The sequence below is a fragment of the Alosa sapidissima genome, chromosome 5, assembly GCF_018492685.1.
Source record: "Alosa sapidissima isolate fAloSap1 chromosome 5, fAloSap1.pri, whole genome shotgun sequence".
In the NCBI taxonomy this organism is placed as follows: domain Eukaryota; kingdom Metazoa; phylum Chordata; class Actinopteri; order Clupeiformes; family Clupeidae; genus Alosa; species Alosa sapidissima.
The window spans coordinates 29193663-29215867 of NC_055961.1; the positions used below are offsets into that span (position 1 = coordinate 29193663).

At 43.1% G+C, this 22205-nt stretch overlaps 1 protein-coding gene across 1 annotated transcript; it reads right to left on the reverse strand.

Moving 5' to 3' along the window:
• Nucleotides 1–13304: 13304 nt before the first annotated feature.
• Nucleotides 13305–14309, reverse strand: LOC121709775 (trace amine-associated receptor 13c-like). Its single transcript, XM_042093378.1, has one exon. The coding sequence runs from the start codon at nucleotides 14307–14309 to the stop codon at nucleotides 13305–13307; it is 1005 nt and encodes a 334-aa protein (XP_041949312.1).
• Between the last annotated feature and the right edge of the window lie 7896 nt (nucleotides 14310–22205).

Genomic DNA, 22205 nt, shown 5'->3' on the forward strand with positions numbered 1-22205 from the left:
GATTCCCATACTCTCCAGGTCTGCAAGAGGTGTTCAGGGAGTTTAGGATCATCCCAGTCCCGATGTTTGTCCCAAAGCTGTTCACCTTTGCCCGGGTGGTGAAAGGTAGGAGGACACCCAGGAGGTCATATTGGGTTGCCAACACGTGGTAGATGTTCCTCATTGTAGGAGCACTACAGTGGGCATCGCTTTCAAATGACCACTTCATTCGCGCATTACGCGGCGTGAAGCTGCGTGAAGCTTTAGTACCACTTTCAGCCACTGTGCGGCGCTCTGCCACTGTACATCGCTCTGCCTGCCGTCCCTTACATAATTGTTGCCGAGAGTAATCCCAGCCTACGAATTCAATAACAAAATAAATCAGGCATAATTAAACATTACCTCGATTTAGGCTACTTGGGTATGGCTTAAGGCTTGACTACACGAAAATCGAAATTTGCTGTCTACATTATTGTCAGTGTTGGGGTTAACGCAACTACGCAAATCAAAACAGTGGTGTGATAATTGAGCCAGTAGAGAAATAACTGTTCAGAATTAATCTGTAGCCTTGGGTAGGCTTCTGCAGAAAACAATGTTGTTGCCGATTTAATACTATCTGGCTACGTTTTTAACAGGCTACGCAATAGAGGCTTAGACAACTATGACCCACGTTTTGGTTTCGTAAATTAATTTGGCCTACTTCTTGACTGCAATGTAGTCAATTGACTGCTTGACATGTCATTTTTATTTTTCTGTACAATAAACAATTACATCTGCTTTATGCCGCAGAATTACATTCATATTTGGCTGACTGCAGACGCGCCACTTCCCTCCCCATATTCCAAGATTAAGATAGTATGAAGTGCTTTTTGTAAAAAAAATAGTTAAAACGAATAGCTATTTGCAATTTGACAAAACACTGGTCCTCATTTTGCGAATGCGAGGACGATATGAGCCTGTTGCATTTAGTTAGATGTCCGAGTCACGCATAATGTTTGAAAACCACTGGCTCGTAATCACAATAATTTAACACACGACAGTTGGATAACCTACTTCATCATGTCCCCATGCCTACATTTTTGTGTGTAACATAGAGATCGTTAAAAACAATAAAGTATGGCTCTCCGTTTGGGACATCGAAAACTTATATTTTTAATAGACTACCGTCGAAGATGCTTACTTGCAAAAGCCTCGGGATAACACGTTATCTCCACTATCATCAGTCATGCCCCTTGATCAAAGTGGGGAATGAAATAAAAGTTTGAGAACCACTGGCTTAACAAGTTACCTACAGTCCAGAACACAGAATCTGTAATATTCTGATGATCGGCGATGATATCGGCAAATGTTTGTTTTCCAAAGTAAGAATTTCACTTCACCATGCACCTTCGACAATACCTGGCCTACCTGGTATCATTACAAACATTATTCTGTGTCCTAAAACTGGCATATTTTATGGCATTGTCTCATGTAAGTTCGTTGCAAAATCTAGAGAAATGTGTGAGGTGGTCAGCGGGGGACAATTGAGACACACATTGGATTGTTTTATTACTTGAACACTCCACACTATCCACAGCTGTGGTAGGCCTATCAGGGGCAGGAGGATTACTGTCAGCGCAGGCTTTATATAAAATTCTTCAACAGAAGGCCTCGAATGTTGTCTTGTTTGTGGAGCGCTTTGCTTCGCTTCTGTAATTTCGGCTTCATTGAAAATGAGGGCTTCCCTCAATGACCCTCCGAGAATAAATAAAGGTTGAATGAATGAATTAATGCAGGCTTGCCCAAAATAAAGGCATGTGGTTTGCGCAGCCTACAGTAAATAACAGACCCGCCAGAATGTGCGTTATGATGCTTTTTTACGAGCAAGATGTTTTGGTACCCTACGCACACTGCATGTTCTTAAATAACAATGATCATCAGTAATATTCGACCATTAATTTGGGTAAATGGGCAAGCGAGACCACCTTGATTGGCTGATTGGCTGATGATTGTAACGCGGGCATGATTCCAAACACCTCCCTTACAATGATGAGTGACAGGTCTCAGAATGCGTGCGCTACACAAGGACGGAAGATGATGAATAACTGGGGTCGTAGGCTATTCACAAAGGCTTTTATCTTACTACTAGGAGTAGGCTACTCCTAAATCGCACTTAAAGATTTTAGATTGGAGTTTTCTCTTAAAAGTTATTCACAAAGCCTTTCAGACAACTCCTAAACTAGGAGTGAGTCTTCGTGGCTATGGGTGACGTCATTACTCATGCACGAGCTTGACTGAAGTGACCACCTTGATTGGCTGACGATTGTAACGCGGGAATTCCAAACACCTCTCTTCCGATGATGACTGACAGGTGACAGGTCGGAGAATGCGTGCGCTACACAAGTAGTGCGAAGGACGGAAGATGATTAATAACTGAATAAAAAGGCCTAGCCTAAATGAATAAAGAGTAAGGCAAAACAAATAGCTTAGTAGCCTAATGAAACATGGGCCTATGGATTGATGCAGTAGCCTACCTTTGCAACATTATTAAATGAATCTGTCACCATATCCCTAGGCTACGTTTGCAAAGAGGAGAACATTTTAATTTGATTCACAATGAAACGTTACATTTCATTTACATGTTAACAATGAGTAGTTTTGGTTGTTGTTGGTGGCGTTATTGCATCCCTTTTATGAATGCAAAATTGTTCCCTTGCGATTGGAAGCTCCTGTTGCGCATAGGCTATTTCAAAACATTGCAACGTAAAATGCCACAAAAAAGCTGTTTATGAATAGGTCTTAGTGAGTTAGGAGTCCTCTCGACTTAAGCTGTCCCAGACTTAGGTGCTACATTTAGGTCTAAAATGCTTCGTGAATTACTTTTTGTGAAAAAATTAGGAGTCCTGAAGTTAGGAGTGACACGCCCATTATTTTTAGGAGTTGCTCCTAAATTCGCCAGTTAGGAGCTACTTTTAGCCTTAAAATTATTTGTGAATACGGCCCCTGAATAAAAAGGCCTAGCCTAAATGAATCAAGGCAAAACAAATAGCCTAGTAGCCCAATGAAACATACGGATTGATGTAGTATCTTTGTAACATTATTAAATTATTCTGTTACTATGCCTACGTTTGCAAAAGAGAACATTTTAATTTGATTCACACTAATGTTACATTTAATTTACATGTTGACAATGATTAGCCTAGTTTTGGTTGTTGTTGGCGGCGTTATTGCATGTTAGTTATGCCTACAATGCAAAATTGCTTCCTCGCGATTGGAAGCTCCTGTAGCTGCATAGGATTTCAAAACCGCAGGTTTGTGAATAGGTCTGTGAGTAAGGAGTCATCTTGACTTCTTTTAAGCTGTCAGAGGTGGGAAGGTGTGATTTTTTGGGGGAAGGGCCGGATTAACTGGGCACAATTGTCTGATGGCCCCCCTTCCCCCCAGCCAACGTGAATCGGGTGGTTAGTTAATAGGCCTATCGTGAAGATTTTTCCTGCCATCTAAGGCACGAGCGCATCTGTGAGGCCAAGCCTCACCAAGTAGCTCGTTTGTTTACAACTAACATTCTATTTAATTAAACTGCTTTATAGGCTATGCCGGAATTGTTTTCAACATTTTGAATATTAGTGTCGGGTGAATTGAAATGTTCTCAAAGTAGCCTTATGGCTGAAAGCTGCTTGGGACACCCCCCCCCGTCAAGCAATATAACCATACAAACGCGCTTCCTGCACTCATTGTTTCAAAAGGAGTAATTTTGGCTTTGTCAAAACTGAAGAGCTGTGGACGGCACGGCACGGTATGCCCAATGAAAATAAATTAACGCAATGCAACGCAACACAACACAGACCCCGCTTCTCTCACGTCAGTCACTGACATGAACGAAACACACAACCCGCTTCTCTCACGGCAGTCACTGACAGTAACCTAGAATAAATGCATGGGGAAAAACACTTCCCCATGACAAAGACATCGTAAAACACTGAAAGTTAATATTTTGTCACTAGCAACATTCATCTGTCCTTTGTCAAATGTATTATGTTCCAAGTACCCTATGCGTAATTCTGCTTCATAAAGTTGAACAAATACATTTGCTTATTTCACAGAAAAATATAAATAGCCAGTCTACAGTGCAGAGTTGGTAAGTTATGGTAGGCCAACTTGCAGTGAACATACAAACAGGGGAAATTATTTATCTTGCAGCTGAGTAGCCTCAGGTGCGCACGTAGACATAAGGCCGAACATGCAAGCGCCAATGAATCGTGCTCTCACGACAATCGCGCCGTTAAACTTAAATAGGTTAACATCACTCTAAGCTCGCCTTCAAGCAAGGAAAACGATGATTTGAAGACATCTGTTTCGTTGGAAGGGCAAGGGGTAGCAACAGGACAACACAGAGACAGGCCCGATGGCAGGGCTGTTATGAGCGTATTAAAATATGGGATATTCTTCGGGAAAACATTAAAACGGCAAGACAGCGGGGAAAGTTAAAATACGTGATAAACACGGAAAAAGTTGGCATGCATTGTTTCGGTCCCCGTGCACAGTGATTATTTGTCATACTATTAATCACATATGATTATTTGTGAAATTGTGCAAACAGGCGCAACACATTTGAAAAGGAAGGACTGGTAGCATGCAAGCTCACGGGAAAGATTGATTTAAGAACGTTATCACAAAGTGTGTGGCGCGGGCGGAAGACAATTGGCAGGGGAGGGTCATGTCTTTTTTAACAATTCTGTCGGAGGGTCATTGAAAAATTTCTAGCAGGCAAGAGAGGGTCATGCAACTTCCAACTGAAGCACTCAAAATTCCTCCCCCCTTCAATAAATAACGATCAGTCCCTAGATTGCTGCTGGGCTATATGTCTTGGTTCTGTTAACAACTTATTGTCAAACGCATAGCCTATCTCGCGGTTGCATCCATTACAAACAAACATGCAATGTGAACGTCTGGGATTGGGGAGAGCACTAAATGCTCTACTGAATAAGCACGAAGTCAAACCTTTAAATGAAAAACACTCTTTAATAATCCAAAAAAATAAACCGCTAATGAAGTAAACTTGTGACCATCAAAAATCGTTTATCGCTCGTAACTCCATGATACCAGGACGTAACAGGAAGGCATTTGGCTGAGCAACGGAGGTTAATATGCTCCATGTTTTGTCCAAATGATGACTGTCTATCATCGTTGCACTCGGAGAAAACCGGAATGTTTCATTCGTCCCCGTTTCAATCGTCCCGGTTGTACCTACTCAAAACGCAGATAGAACCATATTATTCTAAGGTAGCGAAATAGCGTTCAGCATGATTCATGCCCAATTAATTCCCCCTGTTAAAGTGTTCGCCTTTGTAGTTTGGTTTCGTGATAGCCTATGATAAACGGCTTATGGCCAAATATGTGAAAACGTTAAAATACAGTAGGCGATAAACCCGGAAAAGGTTGACAGTGATTTTTTCATAATCACTTTGGAGGGTCATAGAAAAATGTATTGCTGGCGAGGGAGGGTCACGTCTTTTTGGACTAATGCTCCCAAAACTTAAATAAATAACGAACAGTCCCTAATGAAGTAAACTTGTGACCATCAAAAATCGTTTATCGCCTGTAACTCCGTGATAACAGGACGTAACAGGAAGGCATTTGGCTGAGCAACGGAGGTTAATACTCTATATTTTGTCCAAATGATGTCTGTCTATCATCGTTGCACTCGGAGAAAACCAGAATGTTTAATTTGTCCTGCGTCTCTACGGCTGCAAACGGGATTCACTCGCAGTTAACCAAATATTTATTTATTAGGGCAGGCATATTTCTGGCTATTACTTTATTTCTAAACCAGTCTGCTAAAGTCTGTAGTGAAGTCTGTGTAGGGTTTTCCAGGCTCCATTTCTTTTTACGAGACACCCTGCTCACTTGAGCCATCTACCGGTTGTTTGGGTTGTTGCAGCGTCTCACTGGAAAAATACAAATTAAAGTCGCGTGATACCGCGTGATCCCACGCGCGGACCGCGAGTGAAGCTGGCCAAATCGAAGCACTGCCCACTGTAATGGGGTTCAGGGACACATTACAACAGCGTGACCTCACTATTTAGATTTTTAATTTAAGTATTAAGTATATATACTTTTTTGATCCCGTGAGGGAAATTTGGTCTCTGCATTTAACCCAATCGGTGAATTAGTGAAACACAAACAGTACACAGTGAACACACAGTGAGGTGAAGCACACACTAATCCCGGTGCAGTGAGCTGCCTGCTACAATGGCGGCGCTCGGGGAGCAGTGAGGGATTAGGTGCCTTGCTCAAGGGCACTTTAGCAGCGGCCCACTGCTCGAACCGGCAACCCTCCGGTTACAGGTCCATAGTGCTAACCAGTGGGCCACGGCTGCCCACAAATTTGTTTGATTGCCCATTTATTTGTTTGATTGACAAGGGTTTATGGGTTCACCAGGTGATTGAGTGATCTAGAAGCTAAAATAACTGTATTTACTCCTTATTTGGTCATTGCCAAAAAGAAAACCTTACATCAGAGAGGGTTAAAGCGGAGCTAGTAATCAAGGATCTTTGCTTACATGGGTGTTCACAGACATGATGCTGTCTGTTATGGCATTCACTTTTGATGTTACCAGACTTATCAGCAACGTTTGTAACAGTTAACCATCTCTGTGTTGTTTGAACGTTTTCCTTGAAAACACTCATCATACTGTGTCTTGGTGAGGTCCAGTGTCAAAATAATATGACCTTATTACTGTTAACAATATCCCTCTCAACCACTTCTTTTAATTGCTGTAGCCAACTTATTTATTTTTCTGGAATTCCCAGAATTCACCTCTAGTGTTTATTTGAAATAGGCTTGTATGTGTGATCAGTGTTCACCTCAAAAAGTGCAACAGGACCAATCCATCTGGAGTTAATTGACAAGGAAAAGGCAAGAAAACATGCACAAAAGTCAGTGTCTCCATGGTCATAATAACAAACAGGCCTGTTTGTCAACATGTTTGTGAACCGGACATCACTTGACCTCTGAATCAAGCAGGGCATGAGAGTCATATGTTCCAAACCTTGCAAACTGGACCTCCCCCATTACTCCCCTGCATCTTTGCACCACTAGAGAGCACCTTCACATCCAGTGAGTTCATCAGGGTTTGGCACAGAGACAGATTTTATGGCAAGGATTGCAACAAAACGGAATAGATAAAAATAAACATGCTAATGTTTGATGATTATTTTAGCTTAGTACAACATCAATATTTAATACGGGAATTGGTTTTGGATGAGCTATCTGACATTGGTCCTCAATAGTCTTGCTTTCATCATGATACAAACATTACCCTACAGTAAAGACGAAGGGGAAAAAAGTTTTCTTAAAAAAATAATAATAAGGGAAATGAAGACATGATCAAATGACTCATGGACAATGGGAAATGCAAAGCACTCCCCGTCAAGCAGCGTCAATTTTTTCTTCCTCCAGAGATTTCTCCACATTGCTTGATCCAAATTCTGTTATTTTTGCTGCACATATGTTGTACGCAAATGTTGTTTCTTATCAAAGTGGAATGGTTGCTGGCATAAGTCAGCGGCGTTAGTTTAAGTACATAATTGCCGTTTTGTTTACATGTGTTCAATGTAAGTCAATGGGAGCCGGAAATCGGCCAATACCGGTGACCAGGCTTGGAATTTCACCATTCTGGGGGCAAGGCCACTTGGCCTTCAGTTGGGCATATTTGGTGGGGGGCACAAAGGCCACACGTCAGGGCACCAAGGCCAAAGTTAACTATACAGTAGTAGGCTATTAAAATGATCAAAGTTGTATTTAGCCTATTCACTGCAGTAGACCTGCATCACTGTATGAAACATTACAAAAACATGAAACATGACATATTACATAGAACTGTAAATCATCTGATCATCTAATATTTACAGATATCTAGGCTATAACATTTATTTTATATTTGGCCTGTTATGAAATCGTGTACTGAACAATTTAAGCACAGCTCAGCTTTAAGAAACTCAAATAGCCTAGATGCATGCTTAGCATTTTGTGATCATTAAGGCTACTTTCACAAACTCTTAGTCAGCTGTCCTCTGATTTACCAATATCTAGGCGATATTTGTAACATTTTATTTTGTATTTGGCCCGTTATGAAATCATGTGGAACAATTTAAACACGTTGTAAAACTTAAAGCCCAAATTTGGAGACATCCATGTATGTCGAACTTTACTGCAAATTCAAAACTGGATTACTCTGGAACGGCTAACTGTACAGGGGACTGCTTTACACCTTTGTGTTCGGTAAGGTCTCCTGTTTATTCTGATATATGGTTTGTCATGTGTTAAAAGAAGGGTTCGTAAAGTATTCCACCGAGATGAATGGGTAGGGAGATCATGGGACGCAAAACCTTCAGTAGAATGTATGATTAAATTTAATTAAATTATTTACTTTTCCCGCGAACCGTTCAACACAGCAATTATCGGCTAACATGTTTAAAAGCTCAGAAAAAGCTCTTTCATGTGATACTTGTGATGTCTGTGTGATGAATAGGCTACTTCGCGAGTAGTTCAACTGAGAATAGGTGAATTTGAACCCACTTTCTTTTTTGCGCTGTCACTTTCTCCACTGCGTAAAAGACTAAATTAATTTGCGCTGTGAATGCTAAGATAATTTTGACAGGTCACAGGCTAAATAAAAATCGCTATTAGTAGGACGCGAAGCAGAATATTGAAAGAAGGGGGCACCAAGGCCACGGTGGCCTGTAAACCTCTGATTTTCAAAGGGGCCTCACGGCCAACCCAAGGGGCTACGACGGCCGTGGCCGTCCTACCCTGGCGGTGACCAAAGATTATTTCTCCGGATAGAGAGACGGCGGTACTATAAGCTATATCGCTAGTTAGCGACTGTTAGGCCTACTTTGCTAGTTTGCTACATATTATTAGCAAACATAGCTTCACTGATAACCTACATGGATGTAAATGTCAAAAGACCAGGATCTGGATAACGTATAAGTAGAGTTGCTCTCTACATTCATTCCCGCCCCACGGGAAGTTCGGTATTGCTCCATTGTGGTGGAAGTATGCTCGCCCTAAATCGGGCGGACCAATCAAATCAGGCTTTACGATGATGGACAGGTGAGCAACAGCGCCTGGTCTATCACGTCATCTGAGCACGCTTAGATTAGGCTTATGTTTGAAACAAAAACGCTGTGGCTAGAAGGATACATGGCTTTTAAGACTCCATATGGAAAATTCATATTATTTAATGTGTTTGTATCACTGAAAACGATTATTTCTGAGAACTTTGGCCAAAGTTGAGATGTGGGAAAACTGGTGGTTTCACTTTCATCAAGGGAAAACAGCGCTGTTGCATTGCGACATGTTCCCTCGTTCGTTTGGAATCTCTGATTGACCACCTGTTCGAGGGATTTGCGACAGCCTTTCCCAGCTGTTTAACATATTTGAGGCATATCACAACAGAATTATTTTTAAAAACGGAGGGGATATAGGAGCAGAAGGATGGTTCGTGTGTTTTCTTCCTACACCTCACGGTAAGCTATTTTGTTGCTCTGATTGGTTAGGTCTATCCATTTGAGTGCAGAGGCATTCCCCCCCTGTATCGGTGTTTGTTGTCCATGCATCATCACAAGGGGCAGCCGTGGCCTACTGGTTAGCGCTTCGGACTTAACCGGAGGGTTGCCGGTTCGAACCCCGACCAATAGACACGGCTGAAGTGCCCTTGAGCAAGGCACCTAACCCCTCACTGCTCCCCGAGCGCCGCTGTTGTTGCAGGCAGCTCACTGCGCCGAGATTAGTGTGTGCTTCACCTCACTGTGTGCTGAGTGTGTTTCACTAATTCACGGATTGGGATAAATGCAGAGACCAAATTTCCCTCACAGGATCAAAAGAGTATATATACTTATATATATATATATATATATATATATATATTCAAGCAGTAGGCAGTTAGCAGTTTTTTGATCATATTCACTGAAACCGACACTATGCTAACCGACAGAACAACATAAATCAGCCGGTTTTAGAAAAAAAACCCGCACTTCTACCTCTACCTATAGCCTGTTATTTGTTTAGCAAAAATCCACAGCTCCCGGTTCTTCTGGTCCAATCAGAGCAGGGCTGTGTGATATCTGACTGTCAGACACTGTCTGGTGCAGTCTGGTTAGCGCACTGACGAGCACAAACTCCCCTCAATCTGTCAAACGTGCCAACTGCAGCTTTAATCACTTATTGTTTAACTGTAATGTATAGAAGTAGAATTATAAGTGGGTGGAAAAACTGCTATGCAAAGGAAAGCAGTTAAGTTATATTAAGTTAAGTACGCCCTAATATACTGTATGTTTCTCAGTGATGTTAAAAGGGGGAGGGGGGCGCAAAACTTAATCTCGCCTAGGGCAACCAAAGGGCTAGAACCGGCCCTGATTTAAAGCATACACTTTGACTCCATACTGTAATAACATCATCTCTTAACATGTACATCAGCTAGTCAGATTATGATTTATGATGTATTTCCTAGATTGACAGGAAATCTCAAAACAGTGAGGGTGGCTAATTCAATCATTGCCATTCATTTTCCGTGGAAATTGTGGTTGATATGTTAACAGATTTAAAGTATACTTACACTTTGAATTTCGATCTCCAGGGTCTTAACATGTAAACCGCTAGTCTAAGTCATGGTGTATACATTTCAAGAGAGTGTCTGGTCATCTGAAAGTAGCAAACTGAACCAAAGCAATGGCCATGTTTGACTTCTTGCCATGCTGCGCAGATCTGGCTGAACTTTATGCATGTTTCCATTGCAATGTTGTCGCTAGATCTGCACATACAAAGTTATTACATAGGGGTTGTGTGCTTGTGTTCACACAGTTCATCCCAAGCTCCTATCCTTAAAGAAGAGCCATGTGTAACAGCTTTTCCATTCTCTCCAGTGCTGACTGGTCCAGTTTGGCAGGAGGGATATTGTATTGTGTTTGTGACAGGCCTCTTCCTTCATACAACCGTTTCCCCCAGCGGATGTTGTGCTGACAGCGTACTGACAAAATATATGAAGTGATATAACATGAATGCTTACTTTTGATAATTGTTGGACCTTTATAGGGAAGAATTTGGGCACCCCGGATTTATACACTTTCAATCTTAACAAATGCTGGTAATTTCACCCTGGTAAGGTGTTCGCGTCTGTGGGTCCCGTTTTCAATGTTTGCTAAAAGAAACATATGCTATTTATTATTTCTTCTAACTCAGACTCATTGGCCTTTGCTCATCTTCTGTGAAGAACATAAAAAATAATTTATTTTCAATGACTGCACACAGTACACCCCCCTACACATAACTATTACATATGAGGTGTTCGGGTCTACTGGACCCGAGTGTAATAACTGTAGGTGCTATATGTACCTTAAAGGCCGTGTTGCAGGGTTCATTTTCCAACGAATTTGCACAATTTGCTTGTTGATAATAAACATTTAAACTGTTATCCATTGTATTTGATGTTGTTGGGTATCACAAAACGGAATATAATACGAAAAAGCAGGTAATATTTCACAGCATTTGAAGTGATTCTCCTTTCCCCCACAATACATTGCATTACGTCACCTTGGGGAGACTACAGACCAAAGCCCACCTTGAGACCCTTGAGAGTAATGAGAGAGGAGTAAAGAGAGACGAGTAAGGTATTGTTCAGCAGTAGATAGCGCAGATTATAGATAAATAGATAGGCTATAGATAGCCTAGATATGTATATAGACAGATAGATAGCTAGATAGATCATGTCATTATGCTGGTCACAGGGGAGCTCCTCGACCAGCGGCCAAAATGCACTCGCTTCCCTAGTTACTGCAGCTCTCCACCACAGTTTCCATCGGGACGGCACAGCCCACACAAGCACCTGCAAAACTGCGACTTGCCCATATTATCTCCCTCTTTGGTAAGCCGTACCCTGACGATGTCAATGGCAATCAATCACGAGCAGTAGTTATCGAAAATATTCATGCTGAAGACACGACCAGCCTAATCGGCGGCGGCTAGAAGCTAAGTAACTGGGGTGGCTCACAGGTGGGACTAAAAAGTTAGCCCAGCTAGCTATCATGATGCTTCATATTCTGATCTTCTGACTAAGTTTGCCCGGTAGCCTACTTATCTGAACTAACGACATGATCACTATCACTAGATATAAAGAACATGTTGACTTTCATTCGGTGCTGTTCACTGACAGTAACAAAAAAAGTGTCGTAATGTTATAAGCATAATACATTGAACTGAATAGGTGCATTATAGCCTCATAACGAGGCCTCTCAAATTCAGAAAATTGCATTAAACTAAAATCGGAAGACATTGTTATCTTTGTTAGACCATAGGGTCGTTGTCATATAAATGCTGTAACGAAATTCGAAGTGTAAATATACAAACTTTATGTTGAAAGTCTAACCGCGACCGTTTCCCATAGGAATGAATGTAAAACATATACCCTCCAAAACGAGACCTCCCGAAATTCAGAAAAAATACTAAATTGATATCAGGCACCGGTATTACCATTGGTAGATCATAGGGTAGCTGTGATATAAATGCTGTGACGAAATTCGAAGTGTAAATATACAAACTTTATGTTGAAAGTGTAACCGCGATGTCCATTGAAATGCATTGAAATGAATGAAGCGCAGATCAAGTAGTCCCCAAAGTGACGTCATCACCGAATTGCGTACAAAAAACCCGCTAATGCTAAAAACAACAAAAACTGGCATTTAACACCATTTGGAGACATTTTTAAAATGATATACATATATTGAGTGCTTTATGTACCCATTAATCAACAGTGGTGTTTAACCTGCAACACAGGCTTTAACTGTGTCCTCCTCCTAACTGGGCCTGCTGTGTGTGTGTGCATCTCTGTGTGTCTGGGCATCTGTATGTGTGCGTGTCTGAGTGTGAGTGTCTGTATGCGGGAATGTTTTTTTCTGCACCTGCTATACCCACACAAAGTTACAAAATTGTTACATTTCAAGAACTTTCACCTGATTAGGTTCTAAGAAATAAGCACCAATAATGATCAAAAATCTTGTTTCTGTTTTTACCTTTTTTTATAATTGAATTCCTTGTTTTCTCACAAAAAAAACCTGAAAATGATCATACGCGTGATCTCACAGGGGTAAATGACAAATATAAAATAAATGGTGTCTATATCATTGGTAATTGAGCTAAAGTAAACACCTGTTAAGTAGTTTTTCATAAATTGTTATGGTTGTGTTGATTTAAAAGCCTAATAATGTGGTGGGTCCAACAGACCAACATTGGCTGAGTAACAAAAATATGAACACCTTACAAGGGTTAAACAATTGTGTCAATTCAGCTATTTCACATCAGAATTTACATTGAAGTAAGAGGAACCTGGATGAAGTATTGCAAGGGTGATGATATACTTGGTTGAGACTTTAAACCATGGGTAAAATAAAGCATATATTATTGGGTTCATGCAGGAGTTGAGATACACAATCCATACAAGACATTTAAATAGATAAGATAATGAGTCAGGGCCGTATGCAAAAATGCTTAAATTATATGGCATATAGCAGAGCAAATAAACTGTAACGAGTACCCCTATTGTTTTTTCAGCTTTACGGCTGGATTTCTTACTTCTCATTGTGTCCTTGTTACCAGCCCTTTCTCTTTCTGTAACAGAGTTAATCACCTTTGTATGATACTTAGCTGTACAGAATATTTTCATGTTTAAAATTATAACCATGGAACAAGGCACAATGAATGACACAAAAACATCACCAACAATCCATGAGAAACTGATTGTTGTGAACAGACACTCTCCGTGACATGTCCTGTGAGGCTCCATTTCAGTAAGGTGGTCATAAAGCAAGAAGAACATATAAAGTAGACAAATACACCAGCCTAGAACAACAATTATAACTACTTTGTTGTGTGTGACCTTCAATGAGTACCTTAAAGGATCACTGACTGCAATGAAACGATCAATGGAAATTAAGACAAGGCTGCAGAGAGATCCTGAAAGAGCCACAGAATAAATGAAAGGGAATATGTTACACAGCGTGTCCCCAAAATACCAGCATGTTTCAATTAATTGTGACCCTTCCACAGGCATGACAGTCAGTCCGATAAATAAATCTGCCACAGCAAGAGAGAGGATGAGCAGGTTGGTTGGAGTGTGAAGCTGCTTGAAGTGAAAAATCGAGATGATCACCAGCAAATTTAGAAGAACAGTGGATACAGATATTGATGACAAAAATATGTACATGATGATGTGTAGTGCCTTTGGCCTGGCAAACTTTGTACATGAAGAGTTCAGGGCTGGATAGCAGCGATTAGCTCTCCAGGGGTCTTCCATTACCGTGACTGGTTGTCCTGACGATAATATTGTCCCAGCTTGGCAGCACACCCAACCTTTCTACTGATTACTCCAGATACTGACCTTGTATTTATATGTTGGTGAAACAATGGCAGCTGTGAAAAACAACTTTTCAGATTCTCATGTGGATTGCTATCTATTAATAACAAAGTCTGGCCCACCCATAATGATCAAACATATAATGGGATGTCATTGAAGTTCCTGTGGGTGCAATGGCCAAATACTTTAGTCCATATAGTCCATATAATACTAATATGTAAGGTTTTTTATTGCATGTGAGCATTTACTTTCATACCAACTTCCTAGTTTGGCATTATTGAGATATGTTGAGCATACCAAGAATGTCCCAAACACCCAATTATCCATTTTTCTATCCAACATTACATTACACTAATACAAAATCAGGATACAACTCTAAATTAAATCTTAAATATGCATTTATTTGACTTGCAAAAAAAAGATAATTAGAAAATTGAATATAATTTTCCAATTTCAATAGAAAATTGGAGCGGACCTCTTGACTGCCTCTTCTCTTTTCGAGATACAGAATATAGGAGTTCGTAGTATATAGGAGATCATACCAACTTCCTGAATTGTTGGTCAATGACACCAAAACACCGGGGCACATGAAACTTAATGGGTATGTAGCCCCACTAGACTTTTTCAGGAAATAAGCGTTTGTCAAACATGCGCACACAGAATCACACACTCCTGAGTCCTGAGTCCTTTTTCATAGTTTGGCTGGTCCTGCAGGTGTGACTTCAAAATATAGATATCAAAATATATATAATTTAACATGTTATTAAAATGTTAGTCAGTATGAATTGACATGAATTCTACATGAAACATTACCGTCTACAGCCGCGAGAGGGCGCTCTAGGCTTGTGGAATGAGATCAGTAGCTTGGTGAACTTGCGACAGGTCAGACATTGTTTCGTACTTAATGGCGGCCTTACATTGTACGATTTTGGTCTGTTTTCACAGTCGGACAGAAATCATAGGAGTTGTACTGGAATCGCTGCGCGCTCCTGTCACTTAGATCGTTAAAGGCACACTATGCAGGTTTTTTAGCTTAATATGCAAGTTTTTAAGCTTAATTTACCTTCATTTAACAGCTTCAGAATCATTGGAATGGTTATATGACTTTTTTCGGGTTGAATTGTGGCCGTCTTGCTTCCCCCTAGCGCCTGTGAGCGGAAAAACCACGCTTGCAACTGTGGGCTGACGGCCTCGGTGTCAGGAATTATAACGAGTGTAACAAATTGCTTTACTGCATTCAAATACACATACACGCCAGGCACCGATGGAGTTTCTCAGACATTCGTCATGACAGAGCCAGTGAAAAAGAAGCAAAAACCGAGAAAACAGTAAGGAAATTGCCAATACTGCATAGTTTACCTTTAAGTGTAAGGTGCCAATCTTAGCGGTTTCTAGTCTTTCTAGTCGTGGCTCATGCAAATAGTGACGTGAAGAATATAAAAACAATATAGTTACCTCTCTCCAACACCAAACAGGAAGGGGCAAAGTAGGTGACAGCTGTAGCCTATATGATTATTTTATACATCTTTATACATCTTTAGTCGGCTCTTTCATGTGACAGAACAACTCTATATCGGTTAGGGATGCTGCAGAAAAAACACGAAAAAATGATTTTGAGTTTATAGGCTATAATTTCAATTCCTGTCGATATCTATTGCACGATGGGTAATAATTTAACGGAATCTAGTTGCAGTCTTGTAAATGGTGACCCTGCAAGATCTAAACGATTTATACAGACAGTACCTTCAGGAAGTTTACCATTCGCCGCCATCTCAAATTTAGTCACGATAAGTCGAGTGACGAGTACGAATGACTGGGATGATAAGGAATCAGATTCCAAAAATAATTCCTTGGAAATGCATGGATTCCAGTTGCTTCCACAGAATTATTTTTGGAATCTGATCCCTTATCATACCTGTTCCCATCCCATACCATGTGTGACTAAATTCAAGATGGTGGCGAACGGTAAATTTCCTGAAGGTACTGTCTGTATAAATCGACTTTTTCAAAGTTCTCAATGTCTTGTTTTAAATGTTAGGGCCCTCGGAAGTCTACCAATGATGTCCAAGGTACTTCTGGTTGGACCAAAACTAAAGCGAGATATTATTCTTAGTAATCTGGGGAACTTGGCACACCAGGTCAAACCAAAAGTAACAAGCCTCGGTGTCATCTTAGATGCAGAGTTAAGTTTTAAGCCCCATATCAGTAAAGTCACTCAGACAGCCTATTTCCACTTGAGAAACATTGCCAAAGTGCGGCCCTTTTTAACTCAACAAGATGCAGAAAAACTAATTCACGCCTTTATCACTAGCAGGTTAGACTACTGCAATGCACTTTTCACTGGTCTTCCCAAAAAACATCTAAAGAAATTGGCACTCATACAGAACTCTGCGGCTAGACTTTTAACCAAGACTAAGAAGAGAGAACACATCACCCCTGTGTTGGCTGAACTGCACTGGCTCCCTATTTCCTATAGAATTGATTTTAAGGTTATGTTAATTACTTACAAAGCTCTGAATGGCATAGCACCTTCATATATCTCTGAGCTTTTAATATCTTATCAACCACAAAGGAAACTTAGATCATCCAATTCTAATCTTTTAATCGTACCCAAAGTGCTCCACAAACAAAGTGGAGAAGCTGCGTTTATCCATTATGCCCCCAAACTATGGAACACCCTGCCTCTGTACATCAAGCAGGCGAGTTCAGTAAATATTTTTAAAAAAGATCTGAAAACATACCTGTACAGGAAAGCTTTTAGTTAACTCATCTTATCCTGTAGACTACATTTTCAGATTATTCTACATCTGCTACTATTGGAGGGCGCAGCCAGCCAAAAGCAGATGGGCTCCCCCTATTAAGTCAGGTTCTGCTCAAGGTTTCTTCCTGGAATATGGGAGTTTTTCCTTGCCACAGTTGCCATATGGCGTGCTTGTGGGGGGTAAGAGGGTTAAGGCTGCCAGTCTTATGACGTCATTTTCTATATTTTTGATATGTTGCTGAGTATATCATAAACAGCAAAGAAAAGTGATTGATAATGACTGACTATTATTGTGTTACATGCTTCAAATGTAAAGCACTTTGAGCTGCATTCTGTGTATGAAAGGTGCTATACAAATAAAGCTTTATTATTATAAAGCTTTATTATAATGAAGTGTGGGGCTACTTTGAGCCTCGTATATGGTGTAAAACAGTGTAGGCCGATGCCCGAGGCACCCCCTTTGAAAACCTGTTAGTAGCATCGGCTAACTAGCGCCAGATTTCGGAGTGCATTGGACAAGCCGAGATGAGCTATGAGACATAAGTTCACACTCGGTATCATGTTTCAACACACTTTAGGTCAATATCACACCGGAATTCTCCTTTAAGCCCAAAAGTTAGAGGGAATTGGGGGGTGTCACCACCAGGAAAATGTATTAAATATTGTTATGTAAATGCACAAGTTCTGCGCACTTTCAGTCAGAGATTAGGGCTTGCATTAAATATGCCACTCCAAATGAAACGCGTCTCATAATAAAACACACATAAGAAATAAAGGCCTGCCTCAAATACAAGCCTGCCCCAAATAAAAGTCTGTGCTTTGCGCAGCCTAAGTAAATAAAAGACCCCGGCCATAATTTTAGGATGTACAATAGTCTGTCTCTTCAACATTCCTCACCCGTAATCCAGACATGCATGAGAACATTTGAAAACAAAACTCAGCCATAGGTTATTTTGAGAATGATGAATTTCTCTTCAGCATTGTCCTAACCTTTAAAATGAGGCAGATATGACAAGGCATTGCAACATTGTTTACAGAAATACACTAAGGTTGGCTGCAAAGATTATGCAGGCTGTTACGATTGACTGACACATGCACGCACACACACACATTATCGAAATCATACGACAGACGCTTTAGGCTTTTTACCAGGGCTGTCAAGCGATAAAAAAAAAACCGTATTAATTTCATATTTTAAAATTAATTAATCTAGATTAATCATGATTAAAAAGTAAATTTTCTCCCTAAAGCTTCTTAAATGGCATATTAAATACAACATAACTCACAAAATAAATGAGTAGGCTAACCACAAAGGTAAAAGTAAAACACTTTTATATTATTTAAATGATAATAATGACCGTAATTTTGTTTTAAATTATTAATTTCTTAAGAAATACTACTCATTTGATGCTGTTTAACTCATTTGTAAATGGTGCACTGTCACTTTAAACCCATCGTGTCCACACATTCACATAATGACCTTTTTACCAGCTCCATTCAATCCTGCACTCTAAACATGAATGTGTTAAAAACAACACAACATTTGTTGAATTTCAACACATCAATGAGTTTTCTTTGGGACAACACAACTTGTGTTAATGGTGACACAGTTGATGTGTAAGCATCATGAAAAAAGAAAATGCTATTTACACATTAGTGTGCTCGGAATTCCAGTTATCCAACACAATTATGTGTCATTCCACAAGGTTAAATCAATATGAATAAAGATGAAGATCCAAGTTAAAAAATACTTTGGAATGTTTATTTTTCATATGTCAACATTAACATTGCCTTCAAGTTATTCATAAAAATACCTTTATCTAGACTCCCCTAGTGTGTTTTCCCATTGGTTAACGCCTCGTGTTCTCCTTCAGAGAACCGTGGTTATGTTCATAACCTTTACGTTCTCTTTCAGTTGAACTACTCGGCGTTAACCAATGGGAAAACACACTCTTACCTTACCCGGCTAGGCTGTCAGAGCAGAGCTGTTCCCGAGTAGAGAATTCACGCGCGCTGCGCTGTCTCGAGCAGAGCGCCTATCATGTATCGTCCTGGCCAAGTTGTAGACAAATAACAGTCTCCCACGAAAACGCGGAAAACACGAAATCGGGGGCTGTCGGTGAAACACTAGAAACACAGCCCTGTCCCCACTCAACACACACCAAATGCGCGTGCAAAAAACGGGGGGCCAACTCCGGTCCTGACCGTGTAAATGCCACAGCAAGCCTCCATGGGCCAGCCTTGGCTCGATATCACCTGCCGCGATAGCTGTAGTGTGTCGGGGATAACCATGTCCGGCCGGAGCCTTCTCGAGTCCGGCCGGGTTCCCCTTCGCACCGCGCCTCTGAGGCTATGTCACCGTGCTACAATCACATGCCACTGACAACACTGAACAAGCCACAGACGCACTCGCGGTGTTCAGGCTGTAGTAACGCGCAAATGTGTCGCCCGTCTTCCAACTGGCAGACCTACATATATCCTCGAGCGCGGCCCCCTTCCAGACAGCCCAGGACGCCGCCACCCCTCTGGTGGAGTGCACCCTTAGATCGCCCGGCTCCTGCCACCTCATAAGCCGCTGCTATAGCCTCCACGATCCAATGGGAGAGCCTCTGTTTAGAGAGGGGTTTCCCTAGCGCTTGTGCACCAAAACAGACAAACAGCTGCTCAGTCTCCCGTAGCGCACTCGTCCTTTCCGTGTAGACCCTCAGAGCCCTGACCGGACACAGGCTACAAAGCCATGGCTCTTCCTGCTGGGCCTCTGGGCCAAAAGCGGGCAGCTCGATCACCCTCAAGCTCGCCGAGGAGGACAGAATCTTTGGCTGATAAAAGGGGTTAGGGTGCAGAACGACTTTCGAGTCATCCACTGCGAATTGCATGCAGGCGCGGATGAGCGCGGAGCGCTGAGATCCCGCATGTGCAGGAGGCCGAGGGGAACCGCATGTGAAGCCGCCGCCATTAGCCCCAGAAGTCGCTGACATTGGCGCACGGTGACCATAGCGTCTCGGCGAAAAATGCTGATGCAGTGCTGAAGGCCTGCCCGACGTGCCTGAGACAATGTCACTGTCATGCCCACCGCATCAAACTCCAGTCCTAGGTAGGGGATTACCTGCACGGGCGTGAGTCGGCTCTTTGCCCAATTCACCTGGAAACCTAGCCGCTCGAGATGGCCAAGCGTCTCGGCTACGTGCAGTTCCAAAAGGGCCCTGGAGTCTGCCAGTAAGACCCAGTCGTCCAGATAATTCAATATGCGAATACCTCGCCTCCTGAGAGGGGCCAAAGCTTCCTGAACAACCTTGGTGAAGGTGCGGGGCGCTAGAGCCAGCCCAAAACATAAAACCGAAAACTCCCACACCTCGTCCTCGAACGCAAAGCGCAGGTATTTTCTGTGCCGAGGATGAATCGGAACATAAAAATATGCATCTTTCAAGTCTATCGTGACCGTCCAACCCCCCTGCTGCACGCTCTGAACAATGCGCTGCAACGTCAGTATCTTGAACGGAATCTTTGACAAGTATGTGTTCAGCGGCCGGAGGTCCAGAATGGGCCGAAGGCTGCTATCCTTCTTGGGAACCAAAAAATACTGACTACACCCCCTCCATCCACTGGCCCCGCGGCACCTGGCGTATGGCCTGCTTGGCCGCCAGCTCCCGGATTTCCCTGCGGAGCGCTAGGGCGCGTATGGGCGAAACCCTTGTCCGCCTGACACCCGTGAAGACGGGAGGAGCACGGGCAAACTGCGTATGGAGAACCCATTGGGAGTTTGTGCACTTCCGCCACTCCGCAATGTGATCCGCCAGACACGGCGGCCGCGGGCCTAACCCAGGCCGACCCACTCCAGACGGGGCATCCACGTCCGGAGCCACCAAGCCTGGGGCCGGCTGTGTGTCTGCCGCCGGCTGCAGCGCCGCGGCAGGCACACGGGCTTGGCCGTGCCTCATCATGATTATTGATTGATGATTTTTTTTTTTTTTTTGGGGGAGTTTTTTTCAACAAGTTCTTGTGAACACAACAGCGCAACTGCGCATGAACTGTCACTTTGGAGAACCCTGGCACGCTTGGGGAACGGCTCGCCAACCTCCCGTGACCGTCCCAACAGTCAGCTCGCCTGAGGCTGGCCAGTGGGGGCTGGGCGTGAAGCAGACCGCTCTCTGCCCCGCTTCCAGCCTCGCCTTAACTGCCCGTCCTGCCGCGGCGGGTAGCTGCCCCTCTGTTGCCCAGGCGACCTCTGCTGCTGTTGTTGCTGCTGCTGCCGCTGTGGGTGTGGCGCACGCTTGCGTCTTGCCCGCACACGGTGCGTGGCCATTGTCGGCGCCTGTGCGGTGGGGCGGGAGATCCCTTCTCGCCGAGGCAGAAAACTCTTTAGCGCCTCCGCGCTCTTCTGGGTCGCCTTGAAACGCTCCCTCATGCCGGTCATCGTCGGCCCGAACAACCCCGAGGGGGTCAGGGGCGCGTCAAGTAGCGGGATATTCTCCCTGTCCAGCAGCAGCGACAGCGTAAGCCACAGGTGGCGCACCAGCACCACCAAATTGCCCTGCCCTGCGCCAGAGCAGCACACCTCGACGCTCGCAGCAAGAGGTCCAGGGCCTTCCGCCACTCCAGGGGCGGGGCCAAAGGCCCCTCCTCCTCGGTGGCCAACCTCATGCTCTCCCCGGCGTATACCTGGAGAACCACTGCTGTGTTGAGGGCCCGGCAAGCCTGCCCCACACAGGTATACTCTTTGGAGGCCTGGCCAGCCGTAACCCGACAGGGCTTGGACGGCAGTACCGGCGGTCCCCGGGCCGATGCTCCCTGGGGGCAAAGATACGCCGCCAATGTCTCCTCCACCTCAGGGAGGTGAGCCAGCCCCTGGTCCTCCGCCCCATCCAGGGCAGAGAAAGGGCCGAAGTACCGGGGACCGGGATGAATACGGCTTCCCCCAAGATTTCTGAACCTCCGCCAGAAAATCGGGGAAGGCTGGGAGGGGGCGGGATCTCTTCTCTGGCCGGTGCTCATAGAAAGAGCCGTCCATTAAGGACCCCTGGCGCTCCGGCCACTGAATGAGACAACGTGATTGTCGTTGGCTGCGGCGGCTTATT

Coding starts and splice junctions, on each gene's coding strand:
- LOC121709775 (XM_042093378.1), bottom strand. CDS start 14,309: ATGGAAGACCCCTGGAGAGCTAATCGCTGCTATCCAGCCCTGAACTCT.